This window comes from Lycium ferocissimum, chromosome 6 (genome assembly GCF_029784015.1).
Source record: "Lycium ferocissimum isolate CSIRO_LF1 chromosome 6, AGI_CSIRO_Lferr_CH_V1, whole genome shotgun sequence".
Classification (NCBI taxonomy): Eukaryota; Viridiplantae; Streptophyta; class Magnoliopsida; order Solanales; family Solanaceae; genus Lycium; species Lycium ferocissimum.
Window position 1 is genome coordinate 45,253,943 of NC_081347.1, and position 19,666 is coordinate 45,273,608.

Below are 19,666 nucleotides of genomic sequence, written 5' to 3' on the forward strand. Positions count from 1 at the left end.
CCTGGGAGACTACAACTAGGGGAGGGGGGTTTTTTGGCGTATCTTTACGGATACGTGCCGAGCATCTATTGGTGTTGTCAGAGATGTGTGTGGATTTTTTGCTCTTCTCCAAGTAATATTTTAAGTGTGGCTTCCTTTAATGTAGACAAACCTCTTGAAATGATGACTTAAAAATCGTATTTTCTAATATCGCTTACAGTTATGGGCATGGGAGAGGATCTTTTGCCTTTTCGGCCGTACCTAGGCGTCACCTCGAGATTGACATGCCTTATGCGAGGAGGTGGACGAGGGGTTTTGATCCGGATGTGGATACGCGCACACAGTATTCTACCATTCGGGACTAAGCTTGATCACATGACGGACAATGCGGTAAAACAATTTAAATTTACATTAATAATTTAATTAAACGTCTTTTCGACTTGGTGATCAATGATTTGTATGTATATGTTATGCAGCTATTTATATGGACGCCGTCTGTTGCTATATTAGATGGTTTCCGGCCTTCATGTAAGGGCGGGTCGGGGGTTTGGAGGTCGTGGTGTCCATTGATACACTGGACATCGTAGAGAAGCACATGCCGGCGTGTCTTACGACGGTTGGGCATACACGAGTATACCCACGACGTCGTCATGAGCTCCGACACTACCCGGCGGGACGATCGGCTGCCGTTGATGATGATTTTAAAGCTTTCATGGATGTTTAGCTCCGCGTTGGGGAGAACAGGTTGGGCACTTTAGCGGTGGTCGGCCATTTGACTCCCATTGAGCATTACATGCGCTGGTATCATCAGATCACACGCCGATTGATCGGCAACCCAGCTTTACGTCCCCCTAGGGATGTAGGATACTCAACACTCGCCGGGTAGTACGAGGCATTGGTAAGTTTATTGTATTTAGATTTATTTAATTGCATTGATTGTTACGTTTTAAAAAATAACTTTTTTTTTTCTGTTGAACACAAATGCAGCTGGTGGCCGTATAGCGTTTACGCATCTTGGGGTTAGAGCATATGCCTTACCCTGGGCTTGCGGGGCTTGCGGCGGAGATGGTACGGATATCGGAGGATGGTATCCCGGCGAGGGCGAGCGAGATTAGGCGAGGGGGGGAGCACGTTCGGAGGGCGACTATCGGCGGACTCCGGAGAAGGATCGGGTGCTCGAGAGGAGGGCGCCGTCTTGCGAGGATGCCGTCTTTGCGGGGGACGCCGTGCGCGTAGGGGCCGGCGGTCTTCTTTGCTAGAGGACACGGTGGTGGAGGACACCATACGGTAGATGAGGCGGATGAGTCCGATCCCATTCCGGAGGGCGTTCACGGTCTAGTCCATCCGCGGCCGTTCCCGGACGGTGGCGACTCGCTGGGGACTCACCTACGTTTTCGCCGCGCGCTCTTACTTACCGAGATACCGGGTCGTTATCACGGCCGAGCCGAATGCATACATGGAGGAGCGTGATAACGTTGATTGGCGGCGTTACGCGCTTCATTGGGCCGATGAGCGGCTTTGTGAGGAATTTAGAGGGACCCGGATTCTTGACTTCGATGAGTTTTTGATCCGGTTAGTATTTAAAATACTTATTTGTTCATTAAATTATTTATTTTAAATATATATATGCTACTCATTATTTAGTAATATTTTATATTTTAAGCATGCTTCGCCAGCGGGTCCACTAGAGCCACCCACTCAAGCGTTTTCTCATGGGTCTGCCGAGCCAGCGGTGTCTTCCCATATGACCACCGAGCCACAGGTAAGCTTTTTATTAAAATTTCTTTTATTCAATAGAACGTCAATATTTAATATATATATTTGATTATTTAAAGTACTTATTTTAAATATGTATGTTACTTATTATTTCATTTTTTTGATATTTTAGGATTCGGCGCCAGTGGGTCCACAGGAGCGACCCATTCAGGAGCATTCTCATCAGCCTGCCGAGGCAGAGGTGTCTTCTCATGAGACTACCGAGGCGCATGTAAGTTTTTTACTTAAAACTACTTTTATTCAATATAAGGTAAATATTTATTTAATCTTTATAACCTTTACTTGGACTTCGAACAGCATCTCGTCCAGGAGACTACCTCATATTCACCACCACACCCATCTCAGGAGCCTACAGACCCATCTCAGGAGCCTACTCAGGCGCCCGTTGACACACAGGTTTGATTAAATAAATAACGTTAATGTATTCAATATAAATAAGAAATGGTACTAATTATTATATACTTTTCGGAGTTCATCCTTCGGCGCACGAGGTGGCGACTCTCGACGAGGAAGAGGTCGAGTTTCGGACCTAGCTCGGCCCGAGGTTCGAGCGTGCCGGCGGAGCGGATCCCGAAGAAGCACGTTCTAGTCAAGGGCGCCGGGCAGGGGAAGAGGAGATGATCATGACTTGGAGCGCCGGTTATTAAGAGGAAAAGGACGATGGAGACGATGGCGAGGGCGGTGGGGATGGCATGAGCCTTAGGCCTAGGGATAGTCTCCGGCATACTACATGTGGGACCCATCCTCGATAGTGTATACATTAGTGTTATACAATTTATCGTAAATATTATATATTTTGCATATTTATACATATTATCTTAGTTTTTATTATTGTTTATAGTTTCACATCCTAAATTGATAAAAAAAAAAAAAAGGTGATACATTCGAAATAAAGTTAAGCATTAATTTAAAAATAAGACGAAACCCTAAAAGATAAATAACGTAAAGCTAATGACTACAAGTCTTCAAACAAAAAAGGACTTCGAACACTTTTCAACCACTAAAACGACAATCCAAAGTATTGCGTATTCTTTATATATTGAGCCTATCTTATTAATTGTACAAATATAAGTAGGGTTCTATATAAAATATTGAAGTTCCGGAGTTTCAAAGCATGATTAATATACGGCTAAACTACGTAAAAAGGAGTGAAAATGGAATAAGAGTTAGGAAAACGGTGGAGTAATATAGCGCAGTAAAATGATGCGCTATAGATAAAACCAATCATCTATAGCGCATTATTTTACTGCGCTAAAGGTCCTTCCAGTTAATTGCTATAGCGTAGTAAAATACTGCGCTAAAGCACTTAACGGTGCCGTTATGGTTAAGTGCTTTAGCGCAGTAATTTACTGCGCTAAAGATACTTTTGTAATATTTTTTTTTGTTGGGGGTATTTTGGTTCAAAATAATTTTTTTGGGGGCATTTTGGTTCCGGACTCGATACACGGCTTGAAGCATATCCAGATTTCTCACCACAAACACACAATTTCCAACACTTCATCCAGCTATCGGCTAAACTATGTATATTCTTCTACGAAGAAGAAGTGGTTGAATTACAACTAAAAGACTCGTATCCGCTTTTTGCCTTTAATTAAAAGATTCAATCTCTCAATTTTTTTAATTAAGGGTAACACGCTAACACTGTCTCTATATCATTGGTCAAGTTCATATATCTAGTTTTTCAGGGCTGTTTTATACCAACATCTCATCTTCTAGTTATATCATTGGTCAAGTTCATATATCTAGTTTTTCAGAGCTGTTTTATACCAATATCTTCTAGTTGATTATTGTAGAAATAAATATGCAGCAAAACCCAAAAAAGAAGGGAGTCATAATAGAGATAGGAAACAAATAATAAAAGAATGGAAACGACTCCGCTGGGGATCGAACCCAGAATCTCTGGTTTCGTAGACCAGCGCCTTATCCATTGGGTCACGGAGTCTTACATGTCATCCATTTATGGTCTAATATTGTATCGTTGCGGTAGTTCAACAGCAAAAAGTAGCTAGCTAAACTTTATTGTTTCGTGTAATTTTAATTTAAAAATTAACATGCCCGTAGGCAGAAAATTAAAAATGTGAACAGAACTTCTGGACATGAAGTTAAAACGAGTAAAAAAACAATAAGCAAATTTAAGCTAATCCCTTTGTTCTGACAGGGACTTTAGTTGGTCAGTCCAATTTTTTTTTATTTAATTTATATTAAAATTTTGATTATTTGAAAATATACAATTTTAAAGATTTTTTTTTAAAAAAATACAAGAGTAAAAGTCTTTAAGTTTATTAAATATAAGTTTGAACTATATAGTTTTAATTAAAAATTGTAAGTTTCAAATTTGTACTCCCTCTGTCTCAAATTATCTATCATGCTTCTCTTTTACACACCCCTTAAGAAAATATTAATTAGGTGGGGTTTTTGATTATTTTATCCTCATTTATATCTTAATATACAATCTCTCTTCATTGCAAATTTACTTTGTTGAGATGTTTGTGATCTTCAAGAACATTTTGCCCTGTGCTATAACCCATGCGACATGCGTCCATCGTGCGAGGGGTCCCGTGCTTTAGGCTGCGCGGCGCACCTCCATCGCACAGTCAGTTTTTTCTTGTGCTATGGCCGTGCAGCGCATGCACCAAAAGCACGAACCAGCAATTTTCTACAATTTCCAACTTGTTCCCATGATGTCGAAACTCATCCGAGCCCCTTAGGTACCAATCAAAACCATACTAACATGTCACAAAATTATCATACGAACCTACACAAAGTCTTAAAACTCAAAACAAAACACAATTATTCAAAATCAGGAGTTGAGTTGTTACAGGATTAGCTGGGATGGACTCACTTCACTGAAGCAGATAACTAATGGATATTTGATCAAACTGTTAACTGATTGTTCTCACACCCCTCCAATTTCTTTACATTTAGCTTGTTCTAGAATTGACCATTCAACGTATAAGCTCTCTTTCACGTCATGGGATTGAAAAAGAGTGCCATAAGTCCCATTTGACAGAAATGCCTTCACAAGAATATGAGGGGAGCATTGGAGCAACCGTAAAACTGTCTCCGTGTGACCTATAGGTCACGGGTTCGTACTGTGAAAGCAGCCACTAATGCTTGCATTAGGGTAGGCTGTCTACATCACACCCCATGGGGTGAGGCCCTTCCCCTGACCCTGCTAACGCGGGATGCTGTTTTTGCCTTCACCAGAATAAGGTGCAGGTTGAGGTAATTTTTTGGAGTTTTAAGTCTCTGGTTTAACTTTTTGGAGTTTTAAGTCTCTGGTTTAGAAGGAAGGCATCTATTTCAAGTGAAGCATGAGTGGATATTCTTGATATGTAATTTAAGTCTCTGGTTTAGAAGGAAGGCATCTCAAGTGAAGCGTGAGTGAATATTCTTGATATGTAACAGTTCAAAACAGCGAGGCATCTCAAGTGAAGCATGAGTGAACATTCTTGATATGTAACAGTTCAAAACAGCAAGGCATCTCAAGTGAAGCATGAGTGAACATTATTGATATGTAACAGTTCAAAACAGCACATATCCCCATATTATTCTTCAATTTCATTATCAGAACTTGGAGATGAACAAACTCTTGTTGCCAGATCTAGCATTTGAATAGCTAAATCTCGTCAAATCATAGTTGGTGAACTTGCATGGCTAGTTGCAAAAAGCCTGTATAGTCATCATGTAAAACCATTTCATACATGACTATTTGCAAAGATTTAAAGAATCATATTATTGATGTTATTTGATACATGACTATTTCAAAGATTTAAAGAATCATCCATTTTCTATTCGGCATCTAGCCTAGATCACAGTCAATAGGAATCTGTCAGTGTTAATCTTTGAGGTGTATATATGCAACTGAAACTTCCTAAGGATGACTGAACTAACAGTACCGAAACTAGGATTTGAAGTGACTCAGATCGATTATCATTACAGTGATATCATCCGAACTACCCCTTGACACAGCAAGGTTTCCAAGTTCTCTGCCAGCAGCCACAAGCGCATTGGAATGTTGCTTCCTGTTCAAACCACTGTTTTCTTGATTTGGGGAATAAATTTTCATCTTCATATTTGTTTGGTTCACTGTTGAAATTCGCCTAGCCTTTGCCGGAGGACCTTCATTTTCATTGCCAGATTCATCTTCACTTGTCATCCAGTCGTTGACAGTTTTCTTACAGCATGGAGAGCGGCTTTTGATTCTGTTTGACTTGATTATGGAAACTCGTCGTAACTTTGATGAAGGACTTTTACTTACACCTTCAAATTCGGTTCTCTTTTCATTTAAAGTATCCACTGGAAGTTGAGTGCTATTTTCATCTTCACTTGTCATCCAGTCGTTGACAATTTTCTTACAGCATGGAGACTTGATTATGGAAACTCGTGTTAACTTTGATGAAGGACTTTTACTTACGCAATCAATTTCATCTCCCTTTTCATTTAAAGTAGCCACTGGAAGTTGCTTGCTCTTTTCCCTCGGACATGCCTGCATTATGAGATCCATGGCTTCCTGATTGCTCACCTAAACGACAAGGTAAATCAGAATCATTAAACAAAATGAGTTGTAGAATTATGCTAAATTCTTGCATAGAACCACAAGATTATTCAAAAACGTTATAACAACTAAATTGTCTAATCTCAAAGATTGGTAAATCCCAACAATTTTCTTTGGCAAAAACCTCATATGTTTCTATTTTAATTAAAACAAAGATTGGTAAATCCCAACATTTTTCTTTGATAAATCCTCACATTTTTCTTTTTCAATTAACACTGTCTCATCGAAAGCTGCACGAATATTTTCTTTTATATCATTGCAATATTCCCTCAACAGATGAAAATCTATTTATATTTTAAACTCCAGTAGAAATCAGAGCAAACAGATTTTCCATTATCCGTGAGCTTCCTCAATATATACTCCCTCCGTTTTAATTTATGTCTCTTGTTTGACTGGGCACGGAGTTTAAGAAAATAAAGAAGATTCTTTTTTAATCTTGTGGTCTTAAACTAAAGATATGTATAATGCATCAAAATGCCATTTAATCTTGTGGTCTTAAACATGCCTTTAGTAGAGAGGCAGGCATTCTTTTTTAAACAGACTAAAAGGGAAAGTATGACAAACAAATTGAAACGGAGGGAGTATATACTATGGTTTGTTTTCTAACCTGATCCCAAAGACCATCAGAAGCTAAAACAAGGTATTCCATATCTGGTGTCAAAGTGAGTGTGTTGGTGTCAGGTTGAGCTGATACCCAATCCTTCAAATGAGCATCTCCAATGCTTCTAGAGACAGAAAGAACACCATGTACTCTCCAACCTCCTTTATGAAATTCTACATATCCTCCCTGCAATATCACAACTTCAGTTACAATCAAGAGAGATTATAATCTCTTTTCCTTCAAGAGCTTATATGTACCTTATCCTCTATTCTTTTGCGCTCATCCTCCCTTTCTGCTCTATGATCTCTTGTGACGGCTTCAGCAACTCCACTTCTACATAGAACAGCTCTACAGTCTCCCACATTTGAAACTATAATCTCCTTTCCTTCAATTAACGCCGTCACACAGCAAGCACCACTGCCTACACCCTGTACATGAACCAGACAATGTGTAACAAACTCAATATCGAACAACAGTTTCTACAGCCCATTAATACGATGGTAATATTTCTTCCACTGAGATTACAAAGGAACTGGTTGTTGTAATGAAATACTGGGATTGAATATAGAAGAAGGCAATACGATGATAATATTTCTTCCACTAAGATTACAAAGGAACCGGTTGTTGTAATGAAATACTGGGATTGAACATAAAAGAAGGTAACTAGAAGGGGATGAGGCACTAAACTTAAAGAAGGGAGATGAGGGGATAACAGACACTGCCAAGCTTCAACATGATACGCATAAGCCTATTTTGCTCCCACAAGTTGCTATTTATCAACCCGGATCCCAAACATAGCCACTTAATTTAGTGTTGGGCTGCTTTGCCACAACGGGTCGAGGCCCATTCATAACACAATAACAACAACTATGAAACTCAATCCCAAGCACATTCATAATAAATTGATTAATTATTTATTTGGGTTTGGGGCCGGCAATTAATTTCTGCTCATAGACAAAGAAGTTGAAATTTAATAGATTCCAAATTACCAGAATTTCTGCAATTTGGACTCCAAGAGAAGCAATTGCCTATGAGATCACAGATGGCTTATAGAACATTGGTTGATTATGGTTCCACATTCTTATTCAGTTTGTTCAAACTGTTAGAATCCTATTACTATTATAAATCTTTGGATTGGTACTGCATATTCCACTTTGCTTAGAAAAGCTGAAAGGATAAAAGAAAAAACCAGAATTCTGGTTACCTGTTTCAAGAAGTGCTGATCAATTTTGATATAAGCCGCCTCAATAGCTTTTTCTTTCGTCATGCTGGAACCATTGTCAAGCATTTCAAATACATAAGAGTGCAAGTTCTCTGCCACAAATTCTGCAGCCTTTCTCCCCCCATGTCCATCATATACCCCAAAAAAACCCTACAATTTTTCAAGAACTCAGAACCATTGCATAACAATTCAAAATTTGACTAGAAAACATAGAATGAAGCATTTTGACTATATACGTAATTACCTTTTGGCATACAACAACAACATACCTAGTGTAATTCCATAAGCACGGGCGAATTTAGGTGTAAAAAAAAGGTTATGTGAAACCATGGTCACTCGATTAAACTCGGTATATCTACTATTACCTTTTGGAACCCATGCTACAAAAGGCTTAGTGGTACACTTGGTTGAAAGTCAAGTTATTTACCTAGAGGTTCAAGGATAAATCCCCCAACTTAATGCATTGTTTTTCCTCTTTTTTTTTTTTTTTTAGTAGTGAACCCATCTTCTAAATGTCCTAGATTCGTCTCTGCCCTTAAGTAGGGTACAGACCTTATTCATAAGAAGGATAAAAAGAGGCAGTAACACAAGCAGAAACAACAAGAAGATAATAAGATAACCGATCGAGGCTAAAGAAACAACATGAAGTAAGAGAAATCTAAAAATAAAAGGAAATACACGAATAATACCCTTTTGGGATGTGAGGTAGAAATGATGTTGTGAGTATCTTCCATGAAAGTTTTCTTGCCTTTACGGGAGAAAAAGGCAACACCATTACCAACAAAGCAGATGGGTGTAGTAGTGTTAGTGTCAGCAGCAGCATTTAAAGAATTCAGAGGAATCTCAGATAAAATAGTAGTAGTGGGGATCTCAATATTGGGTGGTCTTTTCCTTTTCAAAGAACAAAATGAATCAGCATTCATATTGTTTTGATTAGTGGGTATGTTATTGTTTTCCTTCATTAAGGTGGATGATGTTGAGATGCTTATCTGCATTGCCATTGAAACTCTGAAAGTAAATCACAAGGAAGGTTGGCTCCAACGGCTAGGAAGAGTGTGGGTAGAAGAATATATCTACCGTTGGAAAGATTGACAAAGTCGTTCAACGCACAATTGGTTAGGGCCAAATTTATTTAAGAGCCGTTGGGGTAGCAGTGGGTGTGAATTGTTGGGCTCTTTTAATTAAGGTTGACTTAGCCCCTGTTTGACCATTCACTTTATTTTGAATTTTTTTTTTCATTTTTTTCCGAAATTAGCGTTTCAACATGAGAATTCCGAATACAACTATTTCGGAATACCAAAAACTCAAAAAACTTATTTTTCAAATTTTTTTCACTTTTTTACAACTATATTTCACCAAAAACTATAATTTTAAAAACTATGGCCAAACACAACTCCAACACCAACTCCAAAATTCCAAAAAAAAGTGAATTTTTTTTTAATATCTATGGACAAACGGGGCCTAGTCTTTTTTGAGATAGAGTTAATATCCCAAAATCCCTTATATTATTACGTTTTATCATTTTAATACTCAAATTATGAAGTGTTATTGTTACCCCCTTGAACTATAACATTTTCTATTTAAAATCAGTGTCATGTGGCATGGAGGGTGGCCTCATTCTCTCTATTGTGGCCGGGAGTTAAAAAAATTCGGAAAAGGCTCAAATATGCCATCTAACTATCAGAAATGACTCATTTATGCCACTCGTTAATAGTTTGGCTCATTTATGCCATCGAACTATAGGAAATAGCTTATTTATCTTATTGATTATAGGAAATGACTCGTTTATCCTACTCGTAATAGTTTGACTCATTTATCCATCACTTTGTTATCAAAATGACTCGTCATGCCATATTTCATTAAAGTTGATTTTTACAATACCATACATGACACGTAGCCTCCAACTAGATTATGGTTGTGGGTGGGTAAGGTGTATGGATCGAATTTTTTATTAATTTGTTATTTAAAATTGGACTGGTTTAATTAAACGACGTAGACCTCTAATTGGAGGCCACGTGTCATATCTGGTGTTGTAAAATCAGCATTAATGAAAAAGGGCATGGATGAGTCATTTTGGTAATAGGCGATGGTATAAATGAGTCAAACTATTGATGAGTGGCATAAATGAGTCATTTCCTATAGTTCGATGACATAAAATGGCTATTTCTATAGTTCGATGGCATAAATGTAAGCTATTTATGACTAGTGGCATAAATGAGCCATTTAGATGGTTGGATGGATATTTGAGCCTTTTAAAAAAAAAAAAAAAAAATATAGGCCAAAAAACCATCCACGTGACATTTTATATTTTATCTTAATTGTTATTTTTTTCTTTTTTTCTTTCTTCTTTTCTTATTCATTTTTTCTTCTTCATATCTCTACATCTATTGCTAGTAACAGTCAACTAATTGAGACCCGTATCCTTAAAATAATACTCCCTCCGTTTCAATTTATGTGAACCCATTTGACTGGGCACGACATTTAAGAAAGAGTGAAGACTTTTGAAACTTATGGTTCAAAATAAGTCTTGAATATTTGTGTGGTACGTAAATCGTTTCATAAAGTGAATTTGTTTTCAAATTAGGAAAGAGATCATTCATTTGTAACTAAAAAGGAAATAGATTCACATAAATTGAAACAGAGGGAGTAGTAATTTAAAAACAAAGTACTAAAAAATTAATTAAAAATCATGACTGAATTTATCAAAATGGTAAACTCAATTTAACAAGATAATTCTAAAATAACAGTAACACTAAAAAAAAAAAAAAAAAAAAAAAAAACTAAAAATTGTATATTAAAACGTAAAACAATTTTTTCTTATTTGTTCATTCTTCTTGATTTATCTAAATTTACCGATCTTTTTTCTTGTTCTTCACAATCCTATATTTTATATAGCAGTAAATTAAATTGTAAATTCATATTTCTATAATAATAATAATAACAGTAATAATAATAATAATAAAATAAAAAAATTAAACAATAACATAATACGTAATTGCCAAATAGAACAAAATTTACTCAATATAATAAACTCAATTGAAAGGTTTGACTATCAAAATATACTTCAAATAAATGTTGTGCGTTATGTCCTTCTAATAGAGTCTACCAGAAGAAAGAAAAATAAAAAAGACTTAATACTTAGATAGACCCTCAAATTTGACATGTTTTGTAAGTTAGATATTCAAACTTGTCTAGTGACCAGATAGGCACTTTAACTTGACAAATATGTGCTTATTAAACATAAAAATCTGAGTGGCGAACTGCTTGCATGAAAAGCTATTCTAAGCGCGTGAGATGCTATTAAAATTAGCTGACATGGAAAACATCCATATTTATTCTTTTATATAAATGATTGAAGGCCCCTAAAATCTTGGTCATCTTCATTCATCTATGGCAGTTGGGGAAAAATGGCTACCTCCGCCCAAACTAGTAAAAAAATTAGCAATTCTTGAACTCCTCCACCAATTTTTTGTTCTCCCTACCGACTGCAACATAAAGAAAAAACCCAGCACAACAATATCGAATTTCAAAAACTCAAACACAAAACAACTTCAAATTCAAAGAGCCGGATTAATAGGAATATAAAAATATCAAACTTCAAACTTAAAAATGAAAATCCAAATTAAATGAATTGATCGCTTTCCGGTTAACTTTTGCAATTCGATTGCATTGCAAAGATGCTCCACCGGGGAATGAAAGGTCCAAATTTAATTTTTTTAATTCCTCTGAAGTTTTTCATATTGTCGACAAATTGACATCACTCTCTGATGGAATAAATAAAAGAGAAATATTGTGGTGAGTTGATTATTATATTATATGAGAAAAAATGATGAAGAAGAAGATGAGACAAAAATGGGACAAATAGAAATTGAAAAGGAATTAGGGAAGGGAGTGGACGACATGGGGATAGGGGGAACGACTAGGGTGGGGTTGCATGCCTACTTTTCCCGTCTCTTGCTTTATATATATGATTTCTAGCCGCATTTGTCTACGATGATGCCAACTCGATCTTGTGATTTTGTCGATACTACCTTGTTGTACTCTTTTTATGAGTGCAGAGCATATTGTTGGAGAGTCGTCTATCCCTCGAGGCTGATCCCGAGGCTTCCTACTAGAGTTTCTTGGGTGAGCTTGCCTGATGGATTCTGCTGCTCAAAAATTCTTTGTTTACATGTCTTTTCTATTTTCGAGACAGTATTTCTATTGGAGACATGTTGACTATTCTAGACTTGTATTATTAGTAGTTATTGTACCATTCAGACCAGATTTGGGATTGATGTATTTCCGCACATGTAGTATTTTTCTATTTATGTTAGACCTATTATGTTATTACTATTGGGTGTTGAGTTTATTACATTGCTATTGGTTGTTGATTAATGTACGGGTTCGCCTACCGAGGTGGGAAATAGTAGGTGCCCGCATGTTCCCCAAGTTGGGGCATGACAAGTTGGTATCAGAGCCCTAGGTTACCCAGTCTATAAGTACAAGAGCATATCTAGTCGAGTCTTGTGGATTGGTATGATGAGCTGTTCTACCTCGCAGTTTTGTATGTTGAGATTCGCTAGGCGTTAGTTCTTCAATTGTGGAAACAGGAGTTATTGTCGAGGATATATGAGATTATATGTGCTTAACTTGTGGTTATGATGGTTTAAGCTCATGCAATAGGTCATGGAAGGATTGGAGAACAAGTGAATCAAGGAGACTAAGTTTTGGAACTTTGGAGAAAAGTTGGGCAAGGTTTACACGATCATTTTGGTCTCACTTGAGAAAGGAATATCTCCTAGTATATCAAGAGTTTTGAAGTGAAACAGAAGCCTAAATTGAAGTTCGGGAAGTCTAGTTTCCAACGCAACAAATCGCGCGTCAATCCGACATCGGAATCAAACGTTATGAGCATTTTAAGACAGGATTCCAGAGCAGAGATTAACTCTACGCGAACACGCCTGGAGGTGACGGGAACGCGCAGAGGAACCATGGGCTAACTCAGCGCGAACGAGCCCCAATGTGGCGCGAACGCGCTGAGCAAATCCTAGGTCGGTGCAAACCGACTCTAGAATGTTATAAAAAGGAGCTTACCTCCTTATTTCCTCCAAACCACCCCTGAAAATCATCTCAAATCCCCTGGAATATTCCTCCAACTTCCAGTTATAAAATTTTAGCGCAAATTAAGTAGAATTCTCCTGATTTAGGTTTGGACAGCATATAGTTGCGATTGTAATATTGTCTTGCAAAGGATCTTGGCTTGGATTCAAGGTGGATATTAAGGATATTGCGGTTCTAGCAGGAATAAGGTATGAATCTTCCTTTATTAATATTGATTTAAGTTTATTTACGGAGATAGAGCTACAAAAAGGTTGTATAATGAATTGATTGGTTGAGAAATTGTTTAAACATCGTGTGGGATATTTTATGGAATGTGTTGGTGTCGATGATGATTTGGAGGATATCAGTTTTGCTATTATTGTTGTTTTGTTGGTATTGTGATTTTGGGTTAGGGATATAAACAGGGAAGATGCTGCCCGAATTGCGACAGATTTTAAGGGCATTTAATTTGAAGGCTTAGGATAAGTATATGACGATAGGCCTAACCATAGTATGAATGGGCTTATATGTAGATTGCGATATCAGAAATAGGTGGGAAAGTCGAGAAGTGAACTTCTAGGTATGTTAAGGCTAGTCTTTTTCTTTCTAAAGGCATGATTCCTATGTTATGATTCCATACATGTTTTCCATAACATCCTTGTTCCCAAAAAGCTAGAAGTTCATGATTCTCAAAGTTCTGATGATGCTAAAGATGGGTGTTTCCTATAATGATAATGATGATGATGATGATCCCGTTCTAGATATTCTAAAGTTATGATTTTGATGCTATTATGAGATTATTGAGTTTATTTTATAACTTTCTAGATTTTATTCCTTGTTGAAGTGGAAAATACGGACAGTACTTTGGAATACGGTCCGCACATATCTAGACAGAGAAGGCATTTTGTCATTGAATATATATGACCCCTATCTTTTAATCTTCACACATCCAACAACCAATAATCAACACAATAATGTCATATGATCCCCTTTAAACTCATATCAACAACATTTAGAGATATATAATAGAACAACCTGATATACGCTTCGCGTACGACACCATACACCTCCTTGTTCCAAATATACCAAGTATAACAACCTCAACACAATCTCAACATCAACTGCTATCCATACAACAAGATTTAGCTCAATAACACATTAAGAATCATGGCTCAAAATAGATTACAACTCAACAGAAACTCAAGTTCTTATTTGAACCTTCCCTCCAACTTCTTTCCCTCCAAACCTAGTACAAACATTACATAAACTCATAAACATGAAAATAAGATAGAATCTTACCTCAAGAACTCAAGAACACTTCAACTTCAAGATTACTTCACCTTGAAGTATCCCTCAAAGCTACAACAAAGAGGAAAAACAAGCTTCTTCAATGCTTTGAAAACTTTAGGCACTTGATCTTCTCTTTTAATCCTTGATTTCACTTAGAAATTGATTAGATATGTTGGAGAGGGTTTCTTGAAGTGTTAGGGGTCAGAGGAAATGAGATATAACTAGGAGGGTACAAAATATATGCATATGCATAAGTACCAATGATATGCATAAGTACTGTCTATATATATAGACAGTACTTATGCATATCATTGGCCCTTAGAGGCAGTTCAGATGTATGAGTTGCATTCCTTTTATCCTACATACCTTTATGACTCATTCATGTTACTTTCGTGCTTTACATACTCAGTACTTTGGTACGTTATACTGTTGTTGTACATATGGGTATGTTAGGGCTCTGTCCCGACCTAATCATGTCATGCACTCTAGTAGATGCTTGTAGACAGTTATGGTAGAGTTAGACGTTGTATGGCCCTCTTGGCTTATATTTTATTGTATAATTGTCTATGATGGCCTTGTCGGCTTGTACAGTTTTGTCCAGCATGGTTATATACGTATGTCCTTTGGGCTCGCTCCTTTTCATTATAGTTCTCTTGTGATCTAACAGGTTTCCATTTAGTGACCATCGTGGTCCACTCTTATTTATAATTATACTATGAAAGCATGATTAGCGGTGCTCATCTGGTAGGGCCCGGTTGCCCGTCATGCGGCCTCTAATTGGGTCGTGACATTGAGGATAGCTGAAATTGCTGTTTTCCTCATTCACAACCATGAAGAAGGGAGCCATGACCGTGAAGGTAAAGTCTTTCAATCATCGCAACTACAGGAGAGGGAACGCAACCGTAGAGAGTAATCTCTTGATCAACATCTGGTCAAGCCTTGCGCACGACTGCGAAGTATGGGCCACGATATGTAGGCTTGATCTTCAACTGCATCGCAACCACGAGGTTGGTGAACACAATCATGTAAGAGGGGCTGTAGCATATAAATAGTTGAGGTCGAATTCCAGCAATGATTTTCAATGGAACGCTTGGAATTTGAGCAAAAGGGTCTCAATTTTGGATCACAACAAGGTGGAGTTTCAATCCCATATTTGAGGTATTTATTACTTACATTGAAATTATGATTATATGTAATTTTCACAGAATTTGAACCATGAACGCATGTGATCTAAGAGGTTGAAATTAGGCATTTTAAACCTGAACGTAGAATTGGTAAATCAATAATATTACTTAGTAAACGGCATCAAAAGTAATTAATTGGAATAGATTATGGGTAATATGTTGATGTAATCAGTTTTGAATTTCCAATCATTGACTTAAGGGACAAGTTTGAGTTGATCAAGGGTTGACTTTGACCCCGAGACGCCCTAAAATTTTGTGAATACTAGTTAACCTAGCCTAATTTGGACCCGTTATTTATAATTTTAAATAGATTGAGGTCATTGGATATTATTTGGCTGGAGATTGACGTTTCAACAGAGGTTTGCGGACCGCTTATCAGGTAAGTGAGGCTTTAACTCTTAGTTTGTTTGCTTTTCCTTTAAATCATGTTATATGTGTTGCTTATTTTTTTTCTTAATTTTTTTTACCCCTCTATGTAGGAGCTCCCCCCTTTTTGCTCCCTTGGTGAATCGAACACACAATCTTCGAGTTGAAGGTGGAGGGTGCTAACCATCTGAGCAACCCCCTCTTGTTATATGTGTTGCTTAAATGCTTTTAAACCATCCAATAAGTATGTGTGGGAACGGATGAGCTAGGTTGGCTAGTTCTAAAGTATCTAGAATCGATTGTGATGATCCTAATATGTATTATCACATAATTTGATACTTCTAGTAGATTTCTTGATATGCTTTTGTTTAGCTGTTTAACATGCTTTGCCATTCGGTTAGCTTTCAAAAGTTATTTATGCTTTATTATGATGTTAAGCTGCTTAGTACACTTTTATCACTATGTTAGTACACTTTATCACTATGTTAGTACAACACACACAGCCTGGGTACAATGCATGTCCATTTGTGTAGTCAGTTGAGTTGAGCTTGAGTGAACATACTCATGGCACCACAGTCGGGTTGAGCTATATAGTAAGCTTACCCTTGACCTTACAGATGGGTTTGAGCTACCCATGGCCATACTGATTCACCATCACAACTTAATTAGCAGTTTGTACATCATATCTACTTTCATTAGCCGTATTCATAATTTCAGTATGGTCAATTTACATATATTTTATGTCCATACTTATATTCTTTATAATGGGGTTTTTGTATGCACTACTAGCGATTTTTAAAGATTTACCTAGGGTTAGACTGAGAGAGTTAGTCGATAATCTTAATGGGTCTTTTAGACTCATAGTTACTATAACTAATTGTGCGCGTAGGTCTAATAGGCAGAGATCAAGCTGCTGACTAGTGATTCCAACCAGTTTTTAATGTTTTTCAGTTGAGGTGAGCCACCACTAGTTCGTGGAGGCGGTTTGAACTCCTATTCTTTGTTTTAAGTCTATGTTTCCTTTGTTGAGTGTTATCTCATATCAATTGTATTCAAAAAGTGCTCCATGACTTGTCTCTTTAGGTTGTATGAGATATATCAACTTATACCTTTGAATTACGCTTCTACACTTATATCTATTTGAGACAGCATTAGTAGTATTCTCTCTTATCTTTTTCCTACTTTTGAGCATGTTTTATCTTAGAAAATTCGCCTAATAGGTAGTGGCTTGTTGGGTGTCCTATCACTGTCTAGATCCAGATTTAGGTCATGATAGTCTATAGTCAGTATTTGAAAGAAGGAAGCTGAGCCATTGAATTTGTTAATTAAGTGATGTCACTAGTAGCGAAGCTAGGAATTTCTCTAAGGGTGACTTGAAAAAGTAAATAAATGTTTTTCGAAGAACGAGTGCACCACAAATTTTGAATCAAGCTACATAATATTTAGCCAAATTATAAAATCACCCTTCATAGAACTAACAATAGATAAATAATAAATTCTATTAGGGAAAGTATATGTCACGACCCAAATAGCCGTGAGTGGCACTCGCACTAATTCACCTAGTGGGCGAACTAATTCCCTTAACCAGTCATCATCTAATAAGTCAATTTTAACAAATTCAAGGATATAATGATAATAAAAATCTCCAACTAGTCTAGTCATGCCATAAATAGATAAAGTTGCGGAAGTCCTAACAATTACAACCCCAAAATCCGAAAGTCATTGGACGAACTCTAAAACATCACTGTCTAAAGAATGAACAACCGTCTGAATTAAACATAAATGTCTGAAATGAAATAAACATACAAAATGAGAAAGATCTTTAGCAGCCTGGCATGGATAGAATCTCACCCTCGGAAATGCTTAAAATCTGGCCTCACGTTTAAATAAGGAGGTCTGCAGCGGAAGGACGTCTTTGGATCGCAATCTACACTCAAAAGAATGCAGCAAGGTAGTATCAGTGCAAACACTATGTACCAGTGTACCGGTAGATATCATATGCCGACTAAGATTAGTATCACGCATAAAATCACAAAATCAATAGAATAGACAGATAGGCACAACAACACATAACCATATGAAACAATCAGCAAGAATCATCCAACACCGAAATAAGTTAAGCCCACACAAATAGTAATTAATACAAGTAACTCAACCCGTGTCATTACCAACACAACCATAACTCACGAAATATCTCAAATCTGTCGCATATCGTACACACATGCTAAATGGTATTGTTTGCCCAGATAGCCATGACCTACAGGGGACCTATGGTGTCCATGAACCACCCGATCCGGAACTAACCTCGGATCACGAGCCCATAACTAGGCCACATCCTCACCTCCTGCCAAATGTGCCTTTTCATATTTATATTACCTTTCTCATCACAATGTATTTCCATTCCACAATCAATTAGGAATGTGAACAATCAATGCATCAATATCAAAAAATATAAGTTACCATGCCACAAGTCATATCAAGACTCAAGAATCAATTCATCAAAAGCATGAACAAGGGATTACTCCAAGTTAAAAAGAAGAGTATACATTAACTCTTTCTTTATCATATCATAATAGTTAATCACATAATCAATCCATCAATCAATATCACACTTAGTCATTTCCAACCACACTTTATGTCCAAAGCCCTAATCATGCTTCTCCTATCAATTTCATAACATATATAACCAACTAATCAAAGTCTAACTCAAGTAGATCGTATCCAACCTCAAAGCAGAACTGGGACAATGCAATCACTCCGCAATTGCTTTCCCCTTTCGCAAAGCTTCAGAACGTTCAAAGTCTAGCAATCATAATGCTAAGTGAGTAATGGATAATCTACTCAACAAACAACAATTGGGGAAGAATAGTCCTAACTCATCTACTATTTTTTCAAATGGGTGAACTATCACTAAGCGTGAATTCATACTAATATTAATCCCAATAATCATATTCTATCCATTCGTGGGTTTTCTAATCAATTCAACCTTTTTAGAAGCAGTTTTTATGCTAAAGCTTCCATTTTTATTGGAATCCTAAGTCTCAATCAACCATCCACCAATAATAACCAATTTCTCATCCTAGGAAGTGATAATCTATACTCCAAGATGATTAAACAACAATAAAATCAGTAACCCATTAATTATTCAAGGGTTTACAGTTTATAAGGTTCTAGGTTCTAACCTTTTCTTCTACCATTAAAGGACCCTTAATTCATGTAGGACTTAAGAAGATGATGGAATGAACAAAGTAAAGGGTTGGCCTTACCTCAAAGTGTTTTTATACAGCCTTAGAATTTACTTCCCTAGAGTTCTTGAAGCTGGTTTGGAGTTATGTGGGGAATGGGTTCGGAATAAAAGAATATAAAACAGTGCACTTGCTTCCATCGATCGGCTATAGCGGTATATGTCTGTTGCGGCGGTACCGGCGTATAGTAGGAAACCTCCCTATGGCGACCCCTTTCCCCACTCCCCAAGAGCCCCGCCCGTATGACGGACCAACCTTCAAGCCGTTTATTTTGACCTATACTTGGGTTTTTCCACCGCTTTTCACCAAAAATCCAACACATTGGGCCCCCGGCTTTCCAAACAAAACATCACATAACATAAA

General features: G+C 37.2%; 1 protein-coding gene, 1 long non-coding RNA gene and 1 other non-coding gene across 3 annotated transcripts; 1 reads left to right on the top strand and 2 right to left on the bottom strand.

Moving 5' to 3' along the window:
• Positions 1–1,640: 1,640 nt before the first annotated feature.
• On the top strand, positions 1,641–2,209 carry LOC132060781 (uncharacterized). Its single transcript, XR_009416025.1, has 3 exons — positions 1,641–1,741; positions 1,868–1,966; positions 2,053–2,209. It is a non-coding gene; the product is annotated as an uncharacterized LOC132060781 (long non-coding RNA).
• A 1,415-nt stretch (positions 2,210–3,624) lies between these two features.
• On the bottom strand, positions 3,625–3,697 carry TRNAR-ACG (transfer RNA arginine (anticodon ACG)). The gene has a single exon. It is a non-coding gene; the product is annotated as a tRNA-Arg (tRNA).
• Positions 3,698–5,466: 1,769 nt separating this feature from the next.
• Positions 5,467–9,242, bottom strand: LOC132059722 (probable protein phosphatase 2C 14). Its single transcript, XM_059452461.1, has 5 exons — positions 8,826–9,242; positions 8,119–8,286; positions 7,172–7,342; positions 6,921–7,100; positions 5,467–6,280 (listed from the first exon to the last, which is right to left on the bottom strand). Exons 1-5 carry the CDS (start codon positions 9,135–9,137, stop codon positions 5,660–5,662), a joined length of 1,452 nt encoding a protein of 483 aa, XP_059308444.1. The 5' UTR covers positions 9,138–9,242; the 3' UTR covers positions 5,467–5,659.
• Between the last annotated feature and the right edge of the window lie 10,424 nt (positions 9,243–19,666).